Source organism: Chaetura pelagica, unplaced genomic scaffold (genome assembly GCF_000747805.2).
Source record: "Chaetura pelagica isolate M959 unplaced genomic scaffold, ChaPel_1.0 scaffold237, whole genome shotgun sequence".
Lineage (NCBI taxonomy): Eukaryota > Metazoa > Chordata > Aves > Apodiformes > Apodidae > Chaetura > Chaetura pelagica.
In genome coordinates, this window is record NW_009953933.1 from 1,166,031 (window position 1) to 1,192,926 (window position 26,896).

The 26,896-nt window shown below is 46.5% G+C and overlaps 1 protein-coding gene across 1 annotated transcript in view; it reads right to left on the reverse strand.

The window, feature by feature from the left end:
• GREB1 (growth regulation by estrogen in breast cancer 1) overlaps window positions 1-26,896 on the reverse strand; it is a 59,635-nt gene that overhangs the window by 6,330 nt on the left and 26,409 nt on the right. Inside the window, exons 11-30 of the mRNA XM_010001713.1 lie at window positions 26,661-26,882; window positions 25,841-25,969; window positions 24,241-24,366; window positions 23,593-23,790; window positions 23,322-23,502; window positions 21,368-21,560; window positions 20,634-20,770; window positions 19,220-19,559; window positions 18,046-18,161; window positions 17,144-17,343; window positions 15,159-15,248; window positions 13,811-14,427; window positions 11,001-11,103; window positions 9,261-9,413; window positions 7,977-7,994; window positions 7,775-7,905; window positions 6,642-6,803; window positions 4,181-4,385; window positions 3,195-3,369; window positions 2,038-2,256 (exon numbers count right to left, since the gene is read on the reverse strand). Coding sequence (XP_010000015.1) covers window positions 2,038-2,256; window positions 3,195-3,369; window positions 4,181-4,385; window positions 6,642-6,803; window positions 7,775-7,905; window positions 7,977-7,994; window positions 9,261-9,413; window positions 11,001-11,103; window positions 13,811-14,427; window positions 15,159-15,248; window positions 17,144-17,343; window positions 18,046-18,161; window positions 19,220-19,559; window positions 20,634-20,770; window positions 21,368-21,560; window positions 23,322-23,502; window positions 23,593-23,790; window positions 24,241-24,366; window positions 25,841-25,969; window positions 26,661-26,882 — 3,715 coding nt within the window. The remainder of the gene's footprint in view (window positions 1-2,037; window positions 2,257-3,194; window positions 3,370-4,180; window positions 4,386-6,641; window positions 6,804-7,774; window positions 7,906-7,976; window positions 7,995-9,260; window positions 9,414-11,000; window positions 11,104-13,810; window positions 14,428-15,158; window positions 15,249-17,143; window positions 17,344-18,045; window positions 18,162-19,219; window positions 19,560-20,633; window positions 20,771-21,367; window positions 21,561-23,321; window positions 23,503-23,592; window positions 23,791-24,240; window positions 24,367-25,840; window positions 25,970-26,660; window positions 26,883-26,896) is intronic.

A 26,896-nucleotide genomic window follows, 5' to 3' on the forward strand; every position in this document is an offset into this window, starting at 1 on the left:
GGGAAAGAGGCTTCAGTGTCGTAGGAGTAAATGAAGCTGAAAGGAGTTCAAGAAGGTGAGAATGAGGGAGGGGAACTGGCCAGGGAGGGGAAGGACCAGAAACACAGAGGAAAGGTGGTGAATTGCCAGGGAAAGTTAAAATATTTCCTTTGCCTTAATAAAGCAGCCATAGAAAACAGCTGTACCATTTCCTACCCCAGATAAAGTCAAGGCAATGAATCCCTTCGACTCCCAAGGAAACAGAAGAGGCCCAACATTTGACCCTCTGACCACTCATTTTTCCCTTAGAATACAAATATCCAGTAATTTTTTTCCATTTGCCTCTACAGAAAAAATATAATTGTATATTAGAGAAAAAAAAACTATTTGAAGACAAGGAGTCTTTTGTTAGTGCAACAGAACTGCTGAGACACAGGAATGAATTAAGCAAAACGAGGCCAAACATCCCTTGGTAAACTGGATGCATTATAAAAATAAGATGGAAGAGAATAAAAGGTGAACTTCTAAAGCTGATTAAATTCAGATACTGTGGCCTTTGGAAAATTCAGGCTCAGTTCTCCATTTGAAGGTTTGGATGACCCAGTAAACAGGATGATGTGCAGAGCCACTGGATTAACATCCAGGGCTTGGATTTAAGAGAGCTGAGCAGTTACTGCAACAGTCACCACGTGTGAGAGACACGGTGTCTAATTATAGGTTTTTTAAATACTGTCTTTGACCTTGATAGTATTTACATGGATATTTGGTACCCCTGACTGCTTCAAAATGCACCTTTGCCTTGCCAGCCCCGGCCTGGAATGTCACACACCACTTCATGCCCAGCACCCCCCCACACATAGAGGATTCCGTGTGGATCCAAGTCCCAGGAAGGAACTGGGTGGTGGGATCCTGCATGCCTGGCATTTTAACTCTGCTGCCTGTGCCCAGGTCATCTTACTTCATTGTCATCCTCCTTCTTTCTCCCTCAGAATGCCCCACGATGCAGCTGGGCAGCCTGGGAGCACAGCTCTGCACTGGGAGGTGCCTGGCAGCAAGTTTAAAATTCTCTTTTAAAGTGTCAGGTTGGTGACCATAGAAGTTTAGCTGATCTGTTTATCAACAGAATGAGAAAAGCAGAAGTGCTTCCCAGCAGTTCCAAGTACACTTGGACTTCAAAGGACATCGTCCTGAGATAGGAGAGTTCTTCTGAGTACAGTGACTGCTGCTCAGTTACCTGGGTCTAGGTGTCTAGAGCCATTTCAGATTACCTGAGGTCCCACCCAGCTTACAGAAAAACACAGGTGGATTCCATACCTGTCAGCCCCATATGGACATCCTGCATATTCTGAGCTCCCTACAGACCAGCTTGAGGCAAGTGAAACCCACCTCTACTGATACCTGCCTCCTTCTGTTGTAATCAATGTTTGTTCCTCAGAAAAAGGGACAAAACCAGTTTATTTCATGTAGATCAGTGAAATTCTGTGAGATGAAGTACCTGGTGAATGCAGTTCTGGTAACTGTGGTGATTATAAGGAAGAAGTGGGATTCCTGAGACAGCTGAATGTGAGAAAGAACCACCAGTGCTAGAGAGCTTGATTTATTCCTTTCCTCTGACTGCCCTGGTGAGCACACAGGCAGGATGCCCAGTGTTGTGCTGCTCAGGGTAAAAAGCCCAGCTGGAGTTCAGTTCCATGTCAGAAGAAGACCTGGGTTGGCACCATCCAGCCATAGAGCCCTGTTCCCTTTGGAAGAGGGTGCAGGCAAGAGGGAAGTTCAGTGTTAACCAAATGGGCTACACAGCTGAGGGAGCAACACTGCAGGGCACCCTGCCCACCCTGCCTACCCTGGAATTAAATTATGACTGGGGTTTTGGGAACTATGGCATTCAGTGCCTTCTTCCAGCTGCTAGCAGTTTGGGAAGGATCTGAACCATCAGTGAGAAAACAAAATCTGCCTGCATCCCACTAACAACCTCCCCCCCAAAAAACCCAAAGCTTTTGTAAAACTTGCTTAATTTGATTCATTATCTCTGATGAAAGATGCTGCTGCTTCACATACCTGTTCTGATTGTACTGTACATTCTGTGTCAGATCAACATTCAGCATAATGAAGTCATGCACGTGGCAGCAGGAGAATGGTTCCTTGATCTCAGCACTGTTGGTTTTACTGGACCATTTCCTCATCCCAATTAGGGCGTAGTGAGTGACATCGGGAGTCGCTTCAATACGTTGCAGAATTTGCTTCAAGGAAACATTCCTTTCACTCCACATATAGTCACTGCAGAAATAATGAAACTGTGTTAATTTTAAAGTATATAGAGAATATTTAGAATCTCCTTCAGCTGGAGAGCATTTCTTAGAAGTCAAAAATAATTACGAACATCAGGTAGTAACGAGTAACTTCAACATTGTCTTGACTACAACATTTTGCCTCTCACTCCAATCAAAACTTGTAATTAACTAGTGCTTACGTGGCAGGGACTGGTATGATAGATCTGAAACTTAGTCTGGATCTTTCAAAATATTCACTCAGTTATTTAAACTTCTAAAGTTACCTGGAAAATGTTTCACATCACTCTGGGAGGGCTGCTGTCTTTGTGCCATAACTTAGGTGAAGTATAAAATCCTCCCAGTCCACCCCTAGAGTCCATAAATGTCAGTTCTCACTGAGTTTAGTTCTCTTTGAAGGGTTGCTGTAAATCCTGCATAGCAATGTTCCAGGAGCAGATGAAAATATCTAGCACAATCAATGTTCTAAAGTAATGAAAACAAAAATACTTGTTTGGGGAGCTAATAAAGGAGCTGTGCAGACTGGGACTGGCAAAAGAGCCAGAGGAAATCAGGTGCACAATTTGCACAGCAGAGTCTTTTACCTTCCTCTTTAAAACCCTGTTCAAAATGTCCATGTGGATGCCCATGCTTGCCCAGTGTCTCAAGGACTGTCTGCAGAGTCTGAAATCTGCAGAGTAAGTAACTCTACTTTGAACAGGGGTCAAGCTGTACAGCCAAGGCTGCAGGGCAGCCAGCTCCTCAGGGACCAGGCATGACACACAGGCAGTGACCACGTGCAGATATCTAGGGAAAATACTTCCCTCGTAAGGCAAATACTGTCTCCTTGTACAGGGTAAAAGTTGTAGTATTTCAAACAAATTCAAAAGGATATGCAGTGAAAGGTTCAAAGATACCACCTGAGAAAACATGCTTTACTCTCTTTACCTTTTCCTGTCTCCTGAACAATCAACTTCTACTGCATTCCACATCACACAGGAGTCATCTGAAATGACAATGAAAGGCCAGATGTCCTGGGGTTTTATCCCCAGCTCCTCCTGCCGATTTCGTTCCAGCTCCAGGTTATGGTAAGATAGCTCTTTTATCAGGAAGTGTGCAGCACCTGAAACCAAGGACAGCATCAAGCAGGTTAAAAGTAGGGGTAGGAATTGCTTCCTTTTGACTTGCATGTGCCTTTTGAAGTGAATATTTCTGCAGAGCAGGGTATGAACCACCCTGCAAGTTTCTGACACCCCCGGAGCCAACTGTCCTGGTCACTTGCCAAGCAAGCAACTCCCAGAGCCCCACTGGGAAGCAGAGTCACTGCAGCCTGAGTCCTGTGGCAAAGATTTGCTGGTGCCTTAAAGGGCTTAGTGACCAACTCTCCTAGCCTGACAGATATTTGACTCCTCTAGCATCTCTTAGTGCAAATATCTAGAGATGTTGATTGGCCAGGTGGATAACATGGGAACCATTTCCCCTGACCATCTGCTTTGGATGTTTGTCAGTACTGCTGGCTGTGAGCTGTTCCAGCAGTAAGAGGAAGCTGCTGAATATCTCACAGGTATTATATTAGCAGAACCTCAGAGATGTGCCTAATCAGTGCTTCCCTGCCTGTGCAATCAGTGCAACATGAATTTCCACAAGGAAGCTGAGAAGGTAACTCCATCTGAGTTAACACACTCAGCTCCCTCTGGAATCAAGAGAGGACAGTAAGTATTTCTATGGTGCAATTCATCTGGCTCAACTTAGGCTGCCTGGGTAAAGAGAAATTGCAACTTCAACTGTGACACGTTGTCTTCAGAGACAATCCAGATCACCAGATCAGATGTCCCAGCCACAGGGTGTGTGTCTGTGTTTCCCTGTGGAGTCACAACACCCCAAGGGCCCAGGTCATGTGTCCACATCTGTTAGAAGGTTTTTGTTCTCCTTACCTACTCCAGCACTGTTGAAAATGCTTGGGAGGACAAGCATGATGTGGTTGGGCCAATACTTCTTATATATGGCCATTTCATACTCCTTGACTACTAACACGTGCAGATGACTGGCTCCATCCATTGCATGGTATAAATTGAAAAGTCCATGTTCATGACGACCAGTGGTGGGAGTAAAAGTGGGGCTTTTTATGTAATCTTCACTCTGTAAATAAAAAGAAGAGTGAGTTTCTGTACTAAGCTGGAGGATAGTTAAACAAAGACAGCCAGATCCTTCAGGAGAGTAAAGCAGATTGATTGACATGGGACAAACTGCAGTTGGATGGGGCTTGGAGCAGCCTGGGCTGCTGGGAGGTGTCCCTGCCCATGCAGGGGGTGGATCTAGATGATCTTTAAGGTCCCTTCCAACCCAAATCATTCCATGGTTCTATGATTTTAAATAGTTTAATAGAAAATAAGCAACTTTTATAAGATTTGGGAAAAGTAAAACTCTATCACTTGGCTTATTTGACTGGTGAGGGTGCAGTGTCTGGATAAGATGTCTCACCTTGGCCTGCCAGGTGCACAGGGACTTGGAGGCTGCATCTGGAACAGGATTTAGGTCGACATGAAATAAGCTGGTAAGAAACACTCCAAAACTGCAGTACAACCCTTCTGACTGGCTGTCACCTAATCTGGAATGCACTGAAACTCACCAGGTGCTTCTGAGCTGGATGATACAGCTGCTGAGAGCCCTGCTTCTGCAGACATCCAGAGCTGCTCCAGTCCCAGCAACAGGCTTTAGCCTGGTCCCTACTAAGGTCATGAAGGACCCAAAATGAAAGTCTGTCTCTTCACAGAGCCTCTCCAAGGCCCTCCAAAGCAGAAATTGGTGGATTTTATGACAGTGGAGTTCATGAAAGGAAATTTAAAGTGGATCAGTACATGTATTTTACAATGGTTTAATAATGTAGGTTTGCATCCCATGGCACTTTTCCAGCTTGTAGCAAGACTGTAGGCACCATGTTGGAACAAGTGGGCAGAAAAAGGAGCAAAGGAAGAATAAATGGTTTGGGCAACTGGTAGAAGCAGGAAAAGAATCCACAAGGAGCCAGTGCCCAGTTCTGACTGTGCAGCCAAGCACAAGATTGCTGGGTGAGGAAGGGCAGGAAGCGTCATCCTCACTCTGCACAGTTGCTGCTGTGTTCTGACTGGGCTCTGCCATTTCAAACTGGAACTGGACACAGAAGTCCAAACTGGAGGGTGGTGATGATTGATCAGTGAGTATTGAAAGCAGCTGTTTCCTCCAGGGCAGAAGTGCTGCTGCTTTTACTGCCCCATCAGTGGCTCCCACACTCTGAGCAGAGCGACCTGAGCAGCTTCACACCAGGAGTCAGGGCAGAGGCCACCAGCAGGGCTGGCACTGCCTGTCAGATGGGTCACCTCACAGAGGGCTTCCTGCAAGCATCACCCTTGGCGTGGTCTTGAAGCCACGACAAAGCTTCTTTTGTATGAAAGGAGCAGAACATTTATGCAGAACAAGACAGGATCATCCACTGCCTTCCTTTGCAGTAAAACTATAGAATCATAGAATCATTAAGGTTGGAAGGGACCTTAAAGATCACCATGTTCCACCCCCCTGCCATGAGCAGGGAACCACTAGACCAGGCTGCACAAACTCTCGTCCAACCAGGCCTTAAAAACCTCCAGGGATGGGGAATCAACAACCTCCCTGGGCAACCCATCCCAGTTCCTCACCACCCTTAGAGTGAAGAATTTCTTCCTAATACCTAACCTAAATCTCCCCTCTCTCAGTTTAAAACCATCACCCCTTGTCCTATCACTGTCTTCTCTGGTGAAAAGCCCCTCCCCAGCTTTCCTGGAGCCCCTTCAGGCACTGGAAGGTGCTCTAAGGTCTCCCTGGAGCCTTCTCTTCTCCAGGCTGAACAGCCCAACTCTCCAGAGTTGCTCCAGCCCTTGGATAATCTTTGTGGCCTCCTCTGGCCCCTCTCCACCAGCTCCATGTCCCTCCTGTGCTGGGGGCTCCAGAGCAGGACCCAGCTCTCCAGGTGGGGTCTCAGCAGAGCAGAGCAGAGGGGCAGGATCCCCTCCCTGGCCCTGCTGACCACACTTCTGGTGATGCAGCCTCTTAGGAACTGTGTAAAACAAAACCCTGTCTCTGAGGCTCATTGCTGAAGCCATTCACACTTTCACATCTTAAACCCATAAGCAAAGCCCTTTTGCCCCAGAGTGTTTATACAAAAGGATCAACCTCGATCATAAGCAAAAGAAACAGGCTGTTGTTGGCATGACAGTTTGCTTCATATCTCCCTTACTGGGAGAAAATACAATCTTAGTATCAGAACATCTTCATTACCTCTTGACAGCAGAACCAGAAGTGTAAAGAATTCCAGTTCAACAACGTTTAAACTGGGTAGGGTCTCCTTCCCATCTGTGGCCATAAACAGAATTATCCATCTACCTGGTCTGTGACGAGTGGCAGCCTCATGCTTTCCAGTTGTCTCCCTGGTTGGCTGAAGACAAAATGGTGCTCCTTGGACTTTGGGATAATGAAATGCAGCTGGATCTCTTCTCCCAGCATGGAGTAAGAAAAGGCAAATGCGTGCAGAGTGGACTCGTATAGCTGAGGGTGGGAACAAACAGGATCATTGCAGCGGTTAGAGTCAGACTAGAAGGTGTCAGTGTGGTCACCAGACATGTGTAACCAGACAGGCTGCAGTCAATGGCAGCCCCTCAGAGGGTGTGCAGCAGGGCCCCGTGGGCTGGAGCAGACACTAAATTAAACTGTTCCTTCTTTTGAAACCACTGTGTGAGCTCAGCCTGGAGATGGAGCTGGTACCTCCGGGGCACTCCCGGTGTCCAGAGGGCCTGACAGAGAGGAAGTGGTGTTTGTGCTGTTTGTGCCCTGACAGGCTGTGCCCCGCAGCACTGACAGGCTGTGCCCCGCAGCCCCGCAGCACTGACAGGCTGTGCCCCGCAGCACTGACAGGCTGTGCCCCGCAGCACTGACAGGCTGTGCCCCGCAGCACTGACAGGCTGTGCCCCGCAGCACTGACAGGCTGTGCCCCGCAGCACTGACAGGCTGTGCCCCGCAGCACTGACAGGCTGTGCCCCGCAGCACTGACAGGCTGTGCCCCGCAGCACTGACAGGCTGTGCCCCCCAGCACTGACAGGCTCTGCCCCGCAGCACTGACAGGCTGTGCCCCGCAGCCCCGCAGCACTGACAGGCTCTGCACCATCTCTGGGCTGCCCCGCTGGCACGAGCAGCAGCTTCTGCAGCCACTCAGGTGAGCAGGTCAGCGAGTCCCAGTGGGAAAAGCTGACTGGGAAAGCAGTTTTGCCTGCTCACACCCATGCAGAGTGCTGATGGCAGCACCCGACAGCCGGGTGCCCATGAGCAAGGCTCAGCCCCCTGGCAGTCCCAGGCCTGCAGCCTGGGCAGGGCCGCAAACCTCAGCAATGACAGGCTGGGAAAGCAGCTGCTTCTGACACCTGCCTGCGAGTTCCCTGCAGCCCAGGCAGCGAGCGCAGCACTGCCCTTGGGCTGTGTCTGCTCCCCTTTCCCGTGGGCAGGGAGGCCCGGGGAGCCCTTACCTGGTAGCGGGGGTTGAAGCCCATGTAGTGGTGGCACTGCTCGCAGTGGTGGTAGGTGTTGTAGGCTGCGTACTTGGAGAGCCGCATGCGCGCGGTGCGGCGGCGCGGGAACGTGTCCTCCTGCCTGCGGCCTGCGGAGCAACACACAGCCCTGTGGGCACCTGTGTGCGAGGCCACAGGGTGTTCCCTCCTGGCAGGCTGCCTGTGTCCCTGTCCCTGCCTCACAGGAGCAACGGCAGCCTGGGAGACACACGGAGCAAGCAAGGAGTTTGTTCTGAGCAGGGGCTGTTTTGCAAGGAGTCACGCACAGCAAAAGGGACAACAAAGAAGCATCTGCAGCTTCACCATGATGGTGATTCTGGGCAGGTTGCACACAGGGCTGAGGTGTAAGCAAGGCCAGATCATTAAAATGATTATTGTTGCTTTGGTTATTATTGAGGGAACGCTTGGTGAGAGTGTCATGAGAGGCGTTGGCCATCCTGGGATGGGCACCACGGTAGGTTCTGTGACATGAACTTGGCAGATTCAGTGATGTTGCCCTTGAGCAAATATCCCCATGTTAATAAAAGGCCTGCTCTGTGAGAGACTGAAGGAAGAGGGGATGTAATTTCTGCTGCAAAGGACTCCTGTCCTCTGGCCAAATCTTTCACTCAGGTTTGCAGCATCAGAGCAGGTTGTTCAGGGCTGCTCTTTGTCCTGTCAAGTTTTGAACCTTACAGAGAGTGGAGTTCCCACAGTCTCTCTGGGCAACCTGCTCCATGGTTTGACCACTTTTATTCTGAAAATATTTTTCCTGCTAATTGCAATTTCCCACAGTACAGCCTGTGTCTGTTGTCTCTCAGTCTTATGCTGTGGCACTGTAACACTTTGTGTCTCTAAGTTTCCACTAGGAAGCTGAAGGCAGCAAGCAGGTGCCCTTGCTGGACTTCTCCAGTCTGAACAAACCCAGTTCTTTCAATTTTCTGTGTACATCTTGTGCTCCTGGCCTGTCCATCTTGGTGGCTGCCCACCAGGTGATACACTTCTGCATGTCCGTGTCTGTCTTCTGCTGGGAATCCAAAAACTTGAAAGAATACCCCAGATCTGGTCTTACAGACACCTTGGATAGAAGAATAATCATGGACATGGCATTTCCCTTTTTCCAGCCATCAGGAACCTTCATCAACTCTTGTTATCTTTTAAAAATGATGGGCAGGAGACAGATGATGTTGGGCAGCTCCCTCAGGATGCTTGGATACATCCTACCAAGTCCCGTGGGCTTCTGTATGTCCAGATTGATAATGCAGGGGACTAATTCACACTCTCCATATCATACCCATAAAACAGTGATGAGGCTCATGCTCTGGTGCTTCACCTGGCAAACTTTAAATCTTTGCTCAGTCAAGTGCAATTCTGATTATTTCAGTCTGTTTAAAAGTTCATCAGGATCCTCATGTTAAAAACAAAGAAATACATATATGTGCTTTTTCCATATTCTTACCTTCACTGTTGATGGTTTGAAGCTTTGAACAGATCAGACTTGCATCTTCATATTTCGGGTCATGGATAGTGTAGTCAAAAGGCATCTTCTTAAATGTCTCCAGATGTGGCCACAGATCTCCAGGCTGATGGTAGCATTGATCAGATTCCTCCTTTATGCCTAAAATATTATTGAAAAATAAGAATTCATGTGACTTTCAAAGCTCTTTATATTAATACAGATGGATTTGTTATGCCTGTTATTCCTGCATAATTTTTTCTTTCCTCGTTCTGAAGAAGCAATATTAGAACGTATCAAGAGGGCACTTTCGACCAGATGTGCCTCAGACCTCAGTGCTAGTCTGGGTTTTTAAACCTCTGTTAACAAATTTAGACCTTTGTGTTCTTCCTGGTGCAGCTGGTGGGATGATGTACTGGGGCAGTTGGCATCTTTCCACTGACCACCACCATTTCTAACTCAGCTGAGGAAAGGCAAGTTATTCTCACTGAGGAAAAGAAGCATTTAGAAGCTTCATAAATTGCCCTATCAAGGGCAGTGCAGAGCTAAAGTCAAAAGCCCCTTCTAATGATAATACCAGAGTCATCAAAAGAATAAGAGAAAAACAGTGAGTGGTGTTGGTGTCAAGTGCAGTGGAATCCTGCCTTTTCCTTAATCGAGTTAACTGGCATCAAACCCCAGATGGACACAGGTCCAAAGCACGTTTCTACCCTTGTGAAGGGGATGAAAGACCTGAGAAGAGCCAATGGAGAGTGGTGAGGAGCTCTGTGTGCTCAGCTGTTGGCTGCTGGAGAGAGACAGGTCTGTCTGTGGGCACAGACTGAAGGGCTGTTGACAGCAAGGGACGCCCTGGCTCTTGGCACCCAAATCAGAGAGGAAACTCAGGTGGAGTTAAGTCAGATGGTGGAATTATGTCCATGCCCTGACTGTGAGTTACCTCCTGCCCAACATCCAGAGGCTCCCTTGCACAAACCTCTTCTCAAGCCCACTGGTCATCCCTTCCCCAGGTTTGACACCACCCCTGGGGATGCTGCCTCTTCCCGAGCACGGCTGAGGGTGCAGGAAGGTTGGGGTCCTGCCCCTCAGAGCCCTGAGAGACAGGAGCTGTGCCAGTGCTGCAGGGCAGGCAGCCCCCAGCCCCCCAAGGGCACAAAGAGACACTTCCCTGCAAGTAACACCCTCTGGCTTTGCTTTCATCCAGCCCTTAGCTGCAGAAACACCCCTGGAAGGACAGGGCAGGAACAGACTGTAAACAGCAGAAGTTTGGACTAAGATTAGAGCAGGAACTGTTGTTAGAACTGTTGTTAGAACTGTTATTAATTTCCCTCCCCCGTGCAGTGTTACAGACTGAGAAAACAAGACTTTGCTCCTCCTGGTATGAATCTTCCAGAACGTCACTAGTTCTTTTAACATACTTGACCACAACAGTTCCTTCCAGCTCTAAATTCAAAAACTACGTTTGGATACCATTTGTTGTACATAAATGCTGTTGATACCTGCCCAGGAAAAACAGGGATAATCTGATTGTCTTACTGAGAGGAAGACCAGGCTGTAAATGATGAGTAAAAGAGTCAAATATTCTTCAGTGTCAGTTGAACACCACACACACAAAAAACTTTTAAAATCTTTCAATGATGTAAATTCCCTGCAGAGGTGAATGGCATAGAATATAGAGACAGCTGCTTTTTCATTTAACAGAAGCGTTTTCTACAGTCTCCAGAAATAAATATTTTTATATCAAGAACTTACTAATGTTGATTTCTTCCTCATCATAAACATCCACTTCTGTCAGTCTAATCAGCATTCGGGACAAAATGCTGAGGAACTGCAGGTAGGCACCTGTTTTCCCTATCTGCAAATATACAAATTAGAAGACAGAAAAAATAAGTTTCATTTTTCAGTATGTTACTTTTCCACATATCTGGAAACTTCAGCTGCACTGAAAGCAAATATTGATATTCAGCACTTGCATATCCCTGTGTTTCTACATTTCTTGGCATAAATGAAATACTCAAGTGCTCCAGAGTTCTGTTCTCTCTGCAGGAACCTGGTTGGAAAATGCATTTTACACCACAGGTCTAATTACAAGCCCACAGACCTGATTTTCCCCTCTGATGTTATTGTTTCTACATAGGCAAGAAACTTTTCAAATCCACACACGCTCATAAAATGTTCCAAAAAAGCTCCTCAGACTCCAAGAGCACTGAAGAATTGCCTCAACCCTTTCCTGTTTGCAGCATGTCCCAGCACTGCCTAACACATCTGTGAGTAAAATCTACTTCAGGAAGCAAAATTATTTATTCCCAAAAGAAGAGTCATTTCTTTGTATTTTATTGTGACTGTTCCCTAGAAGAAACCCTGTGTTGTTACACCTTAAACCAGCAGACAATCAGGATGCTTTTGCAGCTTTTTGTTTGGTTTACAGGAGGTTTTAGTGCTTTGGGAGGTTAAAATAGGAAAGGAAGCAAAGCTGCTCTTTCCCACATACTGAAGTGAATATATACCCCTCACTTTTGATCCTTAGGAAGAAGACATAGAATCATCATAGAATCACAGAATGTCTTGGGTTGGAAGGGATCTCTAAAGCTCATCTAGTCCCACCCCCCTACAATGAGCAGGGACATCTCACACTAGCCCAGGTTGCTCTGAGCCCCATCAAGCCTGACCTTGAATGTCTCCAGGGATGGGGCCTCCACCACCCTCATGTTAAAGAACTTTTTCCTGATGTCCAATCTAAATCTGCCCTTCTCTAGCTTAAAACCATCACCCTTTGTCCTGCATTTACCTGGCCTTGTGAGCAGCTCTTCCTAATGCTCCTAATTTGATGCCTGTGAAATTGTTCTGTGTAAAACAGGTATATTCTTCAGCTAGAACTGAGAAATATAAAACTAACAAACATGTGAAGAGTTCCTTGAGGAACTGAATGACTCGATGCAAAACTAGGAAATAACCTGCAGTGTGGAGACAGCTGGAGAAGGGATGAGTTTCAGGTAAGGAAATGATGTCAAGGCTGAAATTCACTGCTGTTTGGAGGGTCAACAGGACTCCTATTGAATACTTGGGGGGGAAAAAAAGGTTTGATAGTGAAAAGTGGTGAATACCATACCCTGCAGTGGAGCTGACAAATTAATAAGCTGCCTGTTCAATTAAAACCAGTTAAATGGCAAGTACCAAGTTTGTGAAGCATCAAAACCTTCTCACAGACATGCACTGTGGTCCCAGAAGTCTCTGTATGACTCTTCTGAGAATCACAGATTTACATTTGTGACCCATAACCAAATGAAGGCCAAGTAAACGTTGCCTTATTGGCTAATCCAGGTATTTGGGGTGGCTTTGGGAAGAGTGTAGTTGTGGAGTTCCATGTGCATGCATAAAATATTTCTAACAAAAATGATCACAGCTCAGTTTTTACTTTGAGATGGAATTGAAAAGCACCTCTCTTCCAGGTGTTCATTTCTGTGCTGCAGCCGAGTATGAAACTCAGTTTCTTTACCACAAAACACCTCAATCTTTGGCAAACAGGGATGATTTGGATCAAAGGAATGGACAGTGAAAAACTGCTGCACTTTCTGGAACCCTGTGTGGATTACAGCAGGATTTGCAGGAAGTCTCAACACAAAAAGCCCATTTATTCCCTGCTGCAGCAGCCGTGTGGGCGCCCAGGGGCTGCAGATGTTCAGCACCAGCCAGAGGTTGGAATGGGTGGGCTCAGGAGGGCAGCTCGGGTGGGAGTGAGATCAGCAGCTCTCTCTAGATTAATTCTTTGATGCTGCAGTGACTGGAAACCTGGGTCTCTGTCTTAGTTTGGATTTACCCGTTTTGCCACCTGAGGTGGGCAGGACCCCAGCAGGCACAGGGGCTGCTCCTGCCTTCTTGCCTCCTGCCTCAGCAGAACGTGAGAGGCCCTTTGTGCCCTTAGCCCGTGACACACACACTGGCCCAGCAGGTGCCTTGCTCAGTGCTAGGCACTTTTGGAGGATTTAGAAGAGAAGAAACTTGTTTAGAACTACGCCCCTTCTATATGTCTTTTCAAAATAATTTAGCAGCCCCGGGGTCGGCTGCTCATGGTGTAAACAAGGCTCTGCTGGAGCTGAACGGGCATCTAGGATTGGCAGCAGCTTCTCTTTCTCTCTGCTGTGTGGAGGAAACAGAGGAAATGACAGTTACAAACTCCCAGCTGCCTTCAGCTTAATCATCAGAGAGTGAGTTTGTGGGGACCTTGGATCTTTATTTAAATATAAAGCATATTCAACTTTACCAAACTGAAACTCGACTTGAAATGTGTCCTTTGAGCAAAGATCTCGCTGAGCTTTGTAAAAGAGAGAGACTGACAGAAAGTTAATATTGCTGCAGCTTCTCTGTCTTTGAACTCAGGCTGGCAGTAAGGAGAGGAAGATTAATTTATTCCAAGGAATTAGGAAATATCAAGAACTTTTTTTTTTTTAAAAAAAAAAAGCCCTCAGGTATGAATAACAATAAGGGACTTTTTTTTTTTTTTTTTCTGAGGATGATGATAAAAATAAACAAATCAATGCCAATACCTTGTTCTTGCTACCCACCTGTGGTGGCCCACTCAGCAGCAGCCTCCTGGGGTGGAAGGTGTCCATCCTGCCCTCACTCCTGTTGGTGTAGTCCATGTGGATGGGCTTGGGCACCGTCCACTGGCGGTAGTAGAGGGACTGCTCCGTGCAGGTCATCATCTTGCTCATCAGGGGCCGGAAGGAGCTCGCCCACATGACTGAGTGGTAAGGCAAGAGGGAGGAGGATTTGGGAAGCCCACTGCTGTCCGTGGAAGTCACAATGTCATAAACCAGCTTGGGCAGGAAAACTATGGGAGGCTGCTTGGAAGCTTTGGTCATGGAGCACTGAGAGCTCTGTAGGATGAAGGGGTTATGAGGAGGTGCAGAGGAGGAAGGGGAGGAGGAGAAAGGGGGAGAGGATGATGAGGGGATGGAAATTTGGGCACTTCTTATGTTTTGCTTTGTATCTAGCTGTTCAGTTACTAGTGGCAAGTGTTTGCTGATGGCTGTTTGTGCCCCCTTGTCTACTTTCTGCTTCTGCCTTTCGCAGTTGTTTGTAGTTTCCTCAGTGCTGTTGCTCAGGACTCGGTGGGGGGATTTGGCTGTGTCTCCTGCTGCTGCTGCCAGAGGAGATGACTCACTGCAGAATGCTGCAACTGAGAGAAAAGGTGTATTTCAAACACTGCAACTATCTCTGCTACTCAATGCCATAGTTAACAAAACCAAACGCTTTAGACAGAGCACCCACCAAACACTGCAATTCCTCTCCTGCTCTTGCTTTCACCTTTCTCCTAAAGGAAGCCACCCTGGGCCGTAGTTTGGAGCATTCACCTCAACACAGAAAGTGGCTTTTTAAGTATTGAAGTGCATGGGAAAGATGTCAGTAATTGTCCTGTCTTCTACTTCCCTCATCCATCCTTACTTGCGGTGTTCATCAGGTACTCTCATCACTCAGAACAAATGCAAAATTGCCAAAACTATAATTTAAAAGAGGTTTATGAAAATAAGCACTCACAGGCTGTTACCCCATCAGACTACAGGAGTGCCTGCCCAGCCTGACATCCAGAAGCAGTGCTGGGAGCCAGATCTGCTCTGACACTCAGGTCTGTGTCCCTGCAGCTCTTCCTCTGACCCAGTAAAACCTGGCCCCCAGGTCTCTGGTGCCACAGGATGCACTGGTGTCCAGGCAGCTGCTGGTCAGCTCAGAGCACATCCCTGAACTCGTGGCTGTTGGCCTTGGACAAGTCACACAGATGCACCCCACAGCTGACTGCTGATTTTCTGAAAGTGGCATATTTGTACCTTTTGTTATTGATCTAATAAGCTGAATAAAAGGTGTCTTTTATGCCCTAAATGCAAGTTAATAGAGTTGATCTTAAGGTCTTACTGGAAGCTTTTGAAGAGAGAGATGAAGATGCAGAGTCATGGGAATGGGATCTTTCTCTTTTCATAGGACTTCTCTTTTCTGAAGTAGAACCTGTTTCACGAATGGTGGCAGGGGAAACAAAACCAACATGTCATTCAGCAAGCCTGGAAGAAGCCACAGCTCCATTGGTGAAGCAGGGAAAAGTACAGGAGAGTTTGTGTGGGCTTTGTCCTCAGCCTGGCACTGTTCTCAGCATGGACAGGACCTGTTCCCAGCCCACAACAGCAGGTCAGCCCGTGGTCCAGTCTAACTCCTCTGAGCTGCAATGGCTTCACAAAGCAAGAATCCACAAAGCTGCTCATTTCTCAGCATGTCTCAGCTATGTTTTCTCTTCCTACCCATGTATTACTTTCCCACTAATCCAGTGCCAGGGAAGCCAGCAGGCAACAACCTGTACTTTGTCAGTATGATGTGACATGACCCCCTGCCCCCTGCCTTGCAGCTTTATGGGCAGATCACAGCTCAGCTTTGGTGATGGAAACCTGTCTTTGGAGAGCCAGTAAAGATACTCACTTGAGCTTCCTGCATTTGGCTTCTAGGCTAAAATGTGTGTTTCTGTACAGTTTTCCCATGATAAACAGGGACATGAGCACTGCCAGCAGGGATCTCACAGAATCATAGCACCATAGGGGCTGGAAGGGACCTCTGAAGATGATGGAGTCCAACCCCCTGCTGCAGCAGGAACACCTGGGCAGGTCACAGGGCACCACTGAAAAGGGACTGAACCATGCTTGATATTCCCAGGAAACTGGGACTGGAAGTCTAGCTCGGGTGTTCTGATTTGGACTCTGCAGGAGGGTGCCCTACTTCATGGACTAGGAAAGCAACCTGACAAGTCAGACACCTGACAGCTGAGGTGGCCGTTTGGCCCAGACCATAAAATGCCAGGCTGGAAGGGAGCTCAGGGATCATCTGGTCCAACCACATGCAACCTTGGTGGATTTCAACCTAAATGCCTCTATTGTAGACAGTGTAGGTATGACCTCAGGTATTTCATTCCTCAGTGAGAAGCACATCTTTGATTAAAGTAAATAGTTTTGTCCTGCTATCCTTAACATCAGTGAATAAGAACTTAACAGGGCAACAATAACCAGCTGTCTTCCTCCTCACAGTATAGAAAAGGAAAATAAGGCAGTTTGAGATTTAAATAACATATGGGGATAAAATCCCTTATTTTCCAGAGTTACAAGGCACAATAAACATAAAGAGAAATGTAAATAACTTAATGATAACTGGAAATACCCATCAGGAAGAAGAGAACCTAAACAGTTCCTGGGTAAATTATTGTTGATAGTTTACACATTTATATGTTCTTAATCACTCTCTTAAGAAATTATAAACTCACCAATTCTCTACATTGTCAGTTTGAATTAATGGACTTTTCCAAGGAGCCCTCAGAAGTTCTGATGTTCAGATAGATTTCCCAGCCATACTATGGAGTACCTCAGGAATCAGAGACTTGCACAGCTGTGCTGAAGAGTTTCCTGGGGAGGACCTGTCCTCAGGGCCAGCTGGAAGCAGAGGCTCAGGCAGGGACAGCTGGGCTGGAGTTGTCCCTGCTGTGAGGGAGGGGATGGGGTGGCTGGTCCCTGCAAGGAGCCCTCCCAGCAGTGAGTTTCACTGGGATTCCCACTCCATCTGCACTTCAGGGCTGCCAGGACACACAGGGCAACGGAAGGAGGGAGGGAGAGGGGAGCAGAGATCCAAAAAGCAGGGACAACAGCTGCAGCAGCAAGACTGCAGTGGGTGACCCCGTTGCTGCTGCAGTGCCTGGGCATGGAGAGTGGGAAGACCCAGGCTCAGTGAGCTGAAGCCAATCTGAGGAGCAGAGCTCACTCCGTAGGGATAGCTCCAGAAACCCTCACCAAGGTGTCCATCCAATCCTGCTTTTTCTAATACAGCTCTACCGTATTACAGCTTCTTTTATCATCACTACCAGTTAATACCTTCTGTGGCTATTTCTTCATCCTCATTATCAGTGCTGCTGAGCTTCTCTTGGTCACTTTCCAACACATCATTCACAACTGCTTTTTCTGTGTGAACCTCTGAGCTCACAAAGTATGCTGCCAAGCCAAGCTCTTGCTCCAAGGTTGTTCTGACCAAAGAAGATGAATTTATTAAACGTAGGTCACAGTATCTCAGTGATCTGGAGAGAAATAAGAAGGGCTGGTATGAAAACTCACTGTCATTTACTTCCGTGTTCCCTTTACAGCACAGCCAAAGGGGAATTTCTTCATCATCTGCTTAAACTATGGATGTGAGAGAGCACAGAACAGCTTTTGTGCTTAATACCTTTACCACTGGGATGCATGCACTTTTCTTTTTCTTAATCCAGATACTTTAGTGCACTGAGCAGTAGCATTAGCATAAGAAAAGGAACAATCCCTTGGGCTCTAAACCGAACACACAGACTGGGATTTGGTTGTAAGTACAAAAACATTTAGTGCCCCAGGGCACTGGTTGGCTTCCAGCTGCCAGGCCAGAAGGCACTGCTCTCTCCACACACCCTGTGGCACATATGCTAGCATCATGCAGATGCCTCCACTACTCTAAGGTATCTAAAGCACCTATACTTTTTTCTTCTTTTTTGTTTTTCCTATCCTTATCATCTACTCTGTCCCAGTTTGGAACAGCTCTCATACTATTTTCTGAGCTCTTTCTATCTTGTTGTAGATGTTCATTATGAGGGTTTTGTATGTATGATAGAAAACCTGCCCAAAAGTTTGAAAGAGACAGCTTGACACTGAAATCCATTTTCTTCTCCCACAAGTAATTCCACAGTCAAGTCTTTAACCATTTGGTAAGCACTGGATAAAAAACTGCCACTGAGAAAACAGGTTTTTCTTACCGTGGCAAAGACTCCCCTTGTGGATCCATACCACTAAATATCAATATACAAGGCAAACCTTCCAATTCCAAATAGGTCTGTGGTCTCCAATCTGCATCTTCGATTTTCTGCCAGACCTGTGTCAGGGAAGAAACACTCTGGGACTTCTCTATATGGTACAAGTAAAAAAAAAACAAGTAAGAAATACCCATTTCTGACATTCATTATATGATTCAGCTTGTCCAGGGGCTGGATGCTCCACCAAGGGAAGCCACAGAGCAGAGCCAGTCTCACCAAAGGCAGGTGGCACCATTCCTGGAGTGTCACAGGCAGCAACCTGCCTGCTGGGGCTCTGAGGAGGCTGGGGCAGCATGTTCAGCCTGAAAAGCCTCTCAGCTCCCCAGCCACGTAGCGTTGAGCCAGGCAGGTGGGGCAGATATGGTACCATGCACAGTCAAGCTGAGTTGGAGCTTTAGGGGGGACAAGAGGACAGAGGGTGGCACCTTCTGGCAGATGGTGCATGGATGTCTGAGCCAAGGAAGAGAAGGAGCTAGAACAGGAGTGGTTCAGCTTAGAGGGGAAAGCTGAAGGTGTTCTACACCCAGACCTGTCCACTTTCCTGGTAACTTCACAGGTGATGGCAATTTTGTGACAGGCAAGGCAGCATCAGAGGCTTTTGTTACAGAGATGACCCGAGACTCTAGATCTAAAGGATGGAAATTAAGCTATAAACAAATACCTGGTCCAGAGTCACACCTGAGCTTAACTAACAGCAGTGACCTGATGCCTTCGTGCCACCTGCTGGTGACAAGCATAAAGGAACTCTCAGCTGGTCACTGATCAAAATCTTTGCTCTGTGATGACTTTGTGAGAAAACTCTGCTAAAACTGAGACAATTGTATTTGTTGTTTGATTGGTTTGTTCTTGTTGTTCATGGTCCCTGCAGATAAATGCAGTTCAAGTGTTTGAGAGGGGTGTTGCTGGAAGCCAAGTTCCAGCCAGACTAGTTAATACCCCACTGAACTATTTACCAGAGGTAGGACAGCAGAGGACTCACAAACAGTCTGTCTCAAAGATAAAATTAATGCTCCTTTTGGTAGGTTTTTGTTTTTCCTAGGAAGACCTGCACTTCAGCTCACAGCCCTGGCTCTCCTCACCTACCCAGCTTCCCAGTACGTGTCACTCTGCACGTTACCTTCAGTTGCTCCACAAAGTGCTTCCCTATGGTGATTCCAGAGTTCGGATTCCCCAAGATTATCTCAAAGTTCTCTTCCAGGGCCAGTCTTTCCCTCACATTATTCAGTCGCTCATAGGCCACTGCAGCCAGGGGAGTACATGGAATTCTCAACACTACCATCAGGCCATGGCCACTAGGACATTGTCGTGATGAGTTTATGAGGTTTTGGGTGATTTCCAGAGTTTCCACTGAGGTGTAGTTCTTCATCTGAGAAAGACCACACACTGCCATCATAGCTGCAGAGTAGTGCTGGATGAGGACAAAAGTCCTGATCACTGCACTGTGTAACCTGGGAAACCTGAAACAAATGGTGAATAAATAATGAAGTGTTAAAAAAGTTTAAAAGCTAGCTTTCACAAAACATTGTAAGCTCAGGATTTTCTCCCATAAAGTATCCTTCATATCTCCTGTAGCACAGAAGCTCACCAGGCTGCAGTTGTGCAGTCTTTGCAAGGCGTAACTCCACAATCAGACCCCATGTTGTCTCTCCACTGCTCAGTAAAGATTTGCTCAGCAAGGAGTCCAGCCAGGTTGTATCACTCTAAGTCACCAACACTTTACTGCTGTTACAAAAGTTCCCCCAGAATACTGGCTCAGTAATATCATCAACCAAAATGATATTCTCTTATCAATGAGAATTGTACTCTTCATTATAGGTTATTCTTCATGGGCAGAAGGCTTGTTTTTTCACAGAAGCCCTGAACTTGCTCTTGTTTCCAAGGGACTGACTTTGCAGGCACATTCCAGTGACCCCTCCAGCTTCCCAAGCCCAGGGGCACCCAGTCTCAATGCCCAGGCTATGGAAGGGAGAGATGTGGACATGCAGTGGCCTCCTGTGCTCTGGTTTTCACAGAAACAAAACCCAGGTGCACGGGGAAAGAAGAGGAACATGGCTTGTTCAGAAAAGTGCCTGGTGTTTGTGACCAGAGCCCCACAGCACCCTGCAGCCAGACCCAGAAGTTACACGTGGATGTTATTATATTAGGCAGAAGTAATAACAGGTTTGAAATTACATGAGTATGTTACATTAGTATAATAAAGAAGTTGTTACTGGTCACAATAAGAACACACTCTAAATTGAGCTAAAGAGTGTGCATGTTCATAAAAAGAGGTAGCCCAAAATGATTAGATTACAGGCCAAAAATATACAAAAAAGATGGAAGGAGAAAGTAAGAAGTGAAATTTCTTCAAGGTCTTTTCCAACCTCAGTGATTCTATGATTCAATTCTATGAATGTCCTTGCATACCCAGCTGATTTGTGGGACAGTGAGGAAAAAAAAACCAACCAAACTTATCAGGCTTCTAACTAGTAACTGAAGTGACTAGAATGCACCTCCTGCCCCTGCTGTGCAAAGAGAGGAGGGGGCCATACCTCTTGCCCAAAGCCATGACCATGGCCTCGAAAGAGCTGTCGTACCGAAGCAGTGGGATGCTGTGTCCAGAGAGGGTGGACTCAATGAACTCGGACAGTCCAAAGTATTTCTTGTCTTCATGGTATAAATCTACACCCTAAGGCAAATGAAGCAATAAAAATATAACGGTGAAGTCTATTACATATTCATTTACCACTGATTAACCACTGGAATCTGATAAATTGGCAGCCACATTCCCTAGCAAGCATGCATCTATTCAAACATATTCAAACAAAGAGGAGACAAAGAAACACAACTAATTTTTTGAGAGAACAGAAGTTGGACCCAACTTTTCCTTGTTCCTTCCTCTCTCTCTCTCCCCACATGCACATATACATAGAACAGCTCTGCATGGAATAACTGTGCACACATAGGGAGAAAGTCCATGTATGTACAGATATTCATGCAGAAATGCACTGGAGACAGATTTTCAGCTCATTTCCATTTATGTAGCTCAAACATTTTTAGCAAGGCTACTACAGTTTATAGAATATATAAAAGGAGCAAATAAACAAAGCAAGAAAAGCCAGGATAAGCAAGGGGAAAATGAGCTGCCACGGGCTGAACGAGAAGATCCCATGAAAACTTCACTCTCGTTGACAAAAATCACGGGGCCTCCACAGTTTCACCAAATATATAGATGTAAAATCATGTGTGAGGGGCTCACAAAAGCACCTCAGAGCACCCATCTTACATTGCTGTAGGAGGAAGGCCAGTGGATCTCGTTGTAAGGGCTGATGTGGGTGTGCTGTGTCTGCAGCGCGTAGGGGAAGGACGTCACGTGCAGGGTCACGATGTTCGGTGCCTCCTTCACCTCCCTGCAGTTCAACAGTCTGTCAACCAGTCCTGCAGACAGCTCTGCCTGAGGGTAAAGGCTGTGCACAGCACTGCAAAACAGAAACCCAAACCTCTGCAAAGTGATCAGCACGAGGGGACCTCTGTGTCAGTGGAATAGCTTTAACCTGGGTCTGACACCAGAGCTGAACATGTACAAGGACCTCAGGACTCTGGTCTTTGCCAGGCTTCCATGGCATAGAAGGATGGGAGAAGAAATACAAATTATTATACTGCAGCTGAAAATTTCTGGAAGTCTGAAAAGCTCTCTAGATAGCAAATTCTGAATCCCATACACCAGAACGTGAGAGATAAAGGATGAAAGGAAGCTGATGTTTTGGCAGCTACCAATACACAGCAGCCTTCCTGTAGTAACTTTAGCCAAACTGTTAGTGCTGCCTTTAAAAAATCAAGTAGAAGACAGAAAATAAGTCAATATGATAGAAAAACAGAGGGAAACTTCCTGTGATAGAGCTGTTATGAAAGGGAAGAACAGTTATTGCTAGGGCAAGTGTCAGCATCACGGAACACCTACGGTCAATTTGTTGCTCCGGTTTAAAATTTCAGCCCACATTTATGCTACTTGTTTTTTGGCATTTACCTGCAGTGACTAAGCTACAAGCCTAGCCAGTGCAAGCTCCTTCTGTTCCCAGCAGAGAGGGAACTCCAGGAACTGCTTGTGTCCACCCATGACAGGAGTCAGCCCTCAGAGGTGTCCGTGTCCCCGTTGTCCCTGTGTGGGCAGCCCCAGGCAATCCTGTTTTAGGCACCTCTTTCAACTGACTTCAGTTAGGTGGCACCACTCGTGCTGTGCCAAATAGTCACTTAGGTATTTGTCACTGACTTATCTTTATTAGGTAAGAGGAAGAAATATCAGAATTAAGCAGCAATATGGGCTCTTCCCCACCACTCAAGAATGTTCCATGAATAAAGGTGTGACGGATCGTGCAAGTTCCTAAGAAACAGAGGAAAGGAACAGGAAACACTCCCATGCAAAACATGAAGTTTTGGTGAGAATCACCATTCTTAACCAGCGTGAAAGGCGAGACCTTGTCATTTCAGTCACAAGAAAGTTTCTGTAGCTTTTGGTTTCAGAAACACTACTGTGCTCCCACAGTGGGAATGTGGTGATGTTTCTGGGATTTGGTGTGTTCTGTGAGCTCCCAGTGCCTTAGGAGCCACCAAGCAAAATCCCAGCAGGCAGCCAAGGAAGCAGGGCTCTCTGTGAGGGAAGCAGTGGGTTAGGCAAGTGAGCTGTTGGGGGGCTCAGTAAACATTGGACAGAAACCTCCCTGTTCCCCTGAGCAGCCTACATGGCACTGCTGCTGCCACAGAAGCTTTCAGCTCTTACAAATCAGTGATTCTGGATGGAAAAAAAACTGTACTGGTAAAATTCCAGTCAGTCAAACAAGTAAGCAGCAGTGTTGGCTCACTAGTTGTCTACTCACTGTGGAGGTTTTTGCATGTCTTACAGCCCAGAGGCCACTGGCAGTGGGTCATGAATCTGTGTACTTTCACAGGACGCTTTGCTTTGAGCTAAAGACAACCAGCCAAAATACAATATCTCTGGCTGAAAGAAGATAAGGACGGTGAGCAAGGAGAGCTGAAACCTTCCACTGAGGCATAATGTGATAGGCAGGATAAGAAAGAGTCATGAAGGACCTTAAAAGAAAATGTATTTATGCAATGCATGAGAAGGGAGAACTAGCAGGAAGATGCAAACAAAGATGAAGGAAGGGCTAAATCAGAAAGCTGATCTGAGAGCTAATGCAAACAATAATAATTTCTCTAAAGACAAATTACAGTTTTCTTACCTCATTAGATCCCAGTGTGCGTGGTCATGGATTAGGACAAAGAGTGTATGTGGATTCTGCATAGAGTTTTGTAAAAAGACTTTGAATTTAATCTGGGCTTCTGGATCTATTTTCATAACATACTGTTCCACCCTCTGCTTTGTAAGATGTTCCTTTTCCAATCCAAGTTCTAATAAAATACCTGGGGGAATGGAACAAATGTCAGTATTTCCAGATACAAACGCATCTATCAGTGTCCTGCAAATCACAATTAAAGCTAATTAATGAGCACCTGAGTGCCAGAGATGAAACAAAGTCTGCTGATAAGTCACTTCGGAGGGTGGAACACAAATCAAGAAATCGATTTTTTCGAAGGAGCCCAAATCAAGATTTTGAGTGCTGGAGTCAGCAATTGAGCAAATATGAGACAGCAACTTCTGGGCCACTGCCAGCTGGAACGGACGGATCTGATGGCGTTCAACCTCATAACCTGGAAAAGGCAAAGTTCTGGTTAGATATGTGCCCAAAGGCTAATGCAAAATGTTAGAGTCTGGCAAAGAATGACTGGTCTGCTCCCTAAGGTACTTTGCTTATGAACAGGAGCTTCAGTTTATAAAAATCTATGAGGGATATGCAAAGGGACTTTTCTGCATTTGGGTGCTTTGGTCACGCATATCCCTTGAACACCTGAGAACTGAAAGAGAACTTGTGCAACAGCATTTTGCTACCACAGAAGTAAGACCTAGGGTTTCAAAGACTACATAACCTGTGGAATGAAGCAGAGCATCCCTCAGTTTAAATCTGAACATGTTGCTATTTGCCTTGGGACCTTTGCCTTCAAGAGCCTAGGACCCTGCCCTAGTGGATCTAACTGTGCACCCAGAGACCTGGTTTCAAACACCTAAATCTGTCACCTCTTTATAAAATCCTCCCTACTTACTTGTACACGCAGCTGCTCCGGTTCCGTTCAGTGCTGTTGGTTTATTCACTGAGGCAGAAAGTGATGAAGAGATGTGCCCTTGGTTTTCCTGACAAAATTTCTCCAGCAAAAGGTCAATGTCACCCTCTAGCAAATTCAAGGGATAGTGGAATAAAACTCCATGTTAATAAAGGTTGCATTTCATGCTGATTTTTCATTGGGCTTATTTGCTGTTCTACACAGGAACCTTCTCCTTATTTTCTGTTGCATCTAGTTTTTACAGCATATCACTAATAAAATGCGAATCAGGCCAGTGAATGACAGACCAGCTGTGCTGAGCAGAGACTAGGATGTTTATGGAGATGGTACAAAACCAGCTTCAAGGCTCTGATGCAAATCAGCTGCAACAACAACATGAAACTGGCTTAGTTTATCTTCAGGCCACAGAGCCATATTGCTCATTATTAAGGATCACAAGAAGCTTTGGAAAATCTGATAAATACTTTTAAATCTTTACATTTTTGAAGGCCAGAACAAAAAATAATTCCCTACAAAGCTGAACGAGAAATTTGAGTTTTGTAGCTACACACAATGCAGAAGCAACCAGGGTATGTTTTACTGAACTCTGTGTATCTGCAAGTATCTCCTGCTCTAGTCACCAGGACCCTGCTCACAGATGGGAGCTGTGCAGAGAGCACAGCCTGTCTGTCCTGGGCATTTGGGCTGTGCTCAGCAGCTGAAGAGATGTTGAACATGTGCACGTAGAGCTGGGAAAGGCAGGGCCTGCCCAGGGAAGGGCCACCCAGTGGGTATGGATGGCAGCAGTTCTTAGGGTGCTCATTCACTTGTTCAGCTCAAACAGCAGCAAAAGCAATTTTGAAAACCACCCTGGGAAGGTGTTAAGAGCAGAAACACTAACATAGTGACATGATGGTTCCAGGAAAACAAGTTCCTCTTAAGTGACCACTCAAAATACCTTGACACATCCAGAAGGGTTCTTGTGATCCAAGTACAGAGTCACCCAGGTGACCTGAATGGCCAAGGGGATTGGGAGGTCCCAGTAACAATGACTAATTTTCTGTGTTTGCTCTAATTGTGTGATATGGTTTAACCTTCCTTGTGGCTGGATCTGTCCCCAGATAACCCTGCCCATGCTCACCCTCACTATACTCACCTAAAATGATCCAGTACCCCTGGCTTTCTGAGACTTTCCTCTCTATCCCAAGCATTAAGGTCAAGTTCCCAGCACATCAAGCTGAAAGGGCAAATCCTACCTTTGATAAAGTGACTCTGTTCTGTCACAGCCTAAATTAATTCTGTGCTTAGGGCAAAAGAATTTACATCTTCATATGGATCCAGACTAGCACAGCATATCCCTGGATTTGCATAGCAAAGAATAATATGCTCAGCTATTTTTGGTATAGTTTTACAAAACAGGGATTTTAGAAACTGACACTTGTATGAGGAATTTCAATTCAAATGTGCTTCACAACTTTGTCCTGCATTTTTAATACATTCATAACAATGTCTTGCTTCTGGAACGCTAAAGGGTCTGGCTGTTTTCTCTGACTTAAAAGTTTCAGGACCTTGGAAACATGACTCTTTACAACCTGACAGGTACCTGGGCAAAGTGTGCTAAAGAAGGACCCCAGAGTTTCCACTTTCCCTGTGACCAGCTGATAGTTCACTTCTTTTTGGTAGTCTGAAGGCGTGAGCATGCTCTCAGCCAGAACTCTGGCCTGGTACTTTCCTAAAAGACAAAAACAACAACAACAACAAAAAAGTGATTCTGAAAGCATTCAAACTAAAGTTAAAAATGTTCTAAGTCATAATAAAAATACTGCCAAGCTACATGAGCAGCACACACACCAAACTGGCAGAGTGTTTTCTCTTTCCTGTGTGTGCACCAAACACCTGCTAGATTAATGTTTTGTGATTCTTTGTTTCTTTCTCAGTCTAGGAAATATTTGTTCATACAGTTTATGAAAAGCCCATCTCACCAGCCAAAGGCATTGCCAAGTGTCTAACACTCATAACGGATCTTTGAACAGCTGTTTAAATCATTTATTTAATTATCCCTATCGCCCTCAACAGGTGGTGGGAGGAAAGGAGATGGAACGACCACCTCTGGGAAGCTGGGGGGCCGAGCAGCCCTCCTGCTGGCAGGACAGCCCAGGCAGGTGAGCAGGAGGGCTCGGTGCTCGGGGTGCTCCTGCTCGCTGGGCTTGGTTTGGAGCAGGGCTGGGGAGAGAACAGGAACCCAGGCACCAGCCCAGCTGGGCAGCACCAACCTGGGCTCCTGCAGAATTGTCGGAGTTGGAAGGGACCTCTAGACATCATCCAGGCATCCTCTAGACCACTACTTGCTGGCCAAAGCTCGGAGGCAGCCAAACTCCTCCTAGGGCTGCACGACCCTGTGGGCTCACCCTTGGGACCCTCACCTGTTATCACGATGCAGGAGTCGATGGCTCTGTTCCTGCCAGCACAGATGATCACCACGTAGTTGGTCTTGCTCAGTTTCCCCTCCATCAGGAGCCTGAACATCTCGGAGAGCCCCTCAGCCAGGGAGCAGCTGCACTCGATGATGCGGACGCTGTTGTTGCAGGAGGTGGCGGCCAGGCCGGCCAGCCAGGGCAGCTGTGCCGGGGTCACAGGGGTGGCCGGGGTGGCCGGGGGA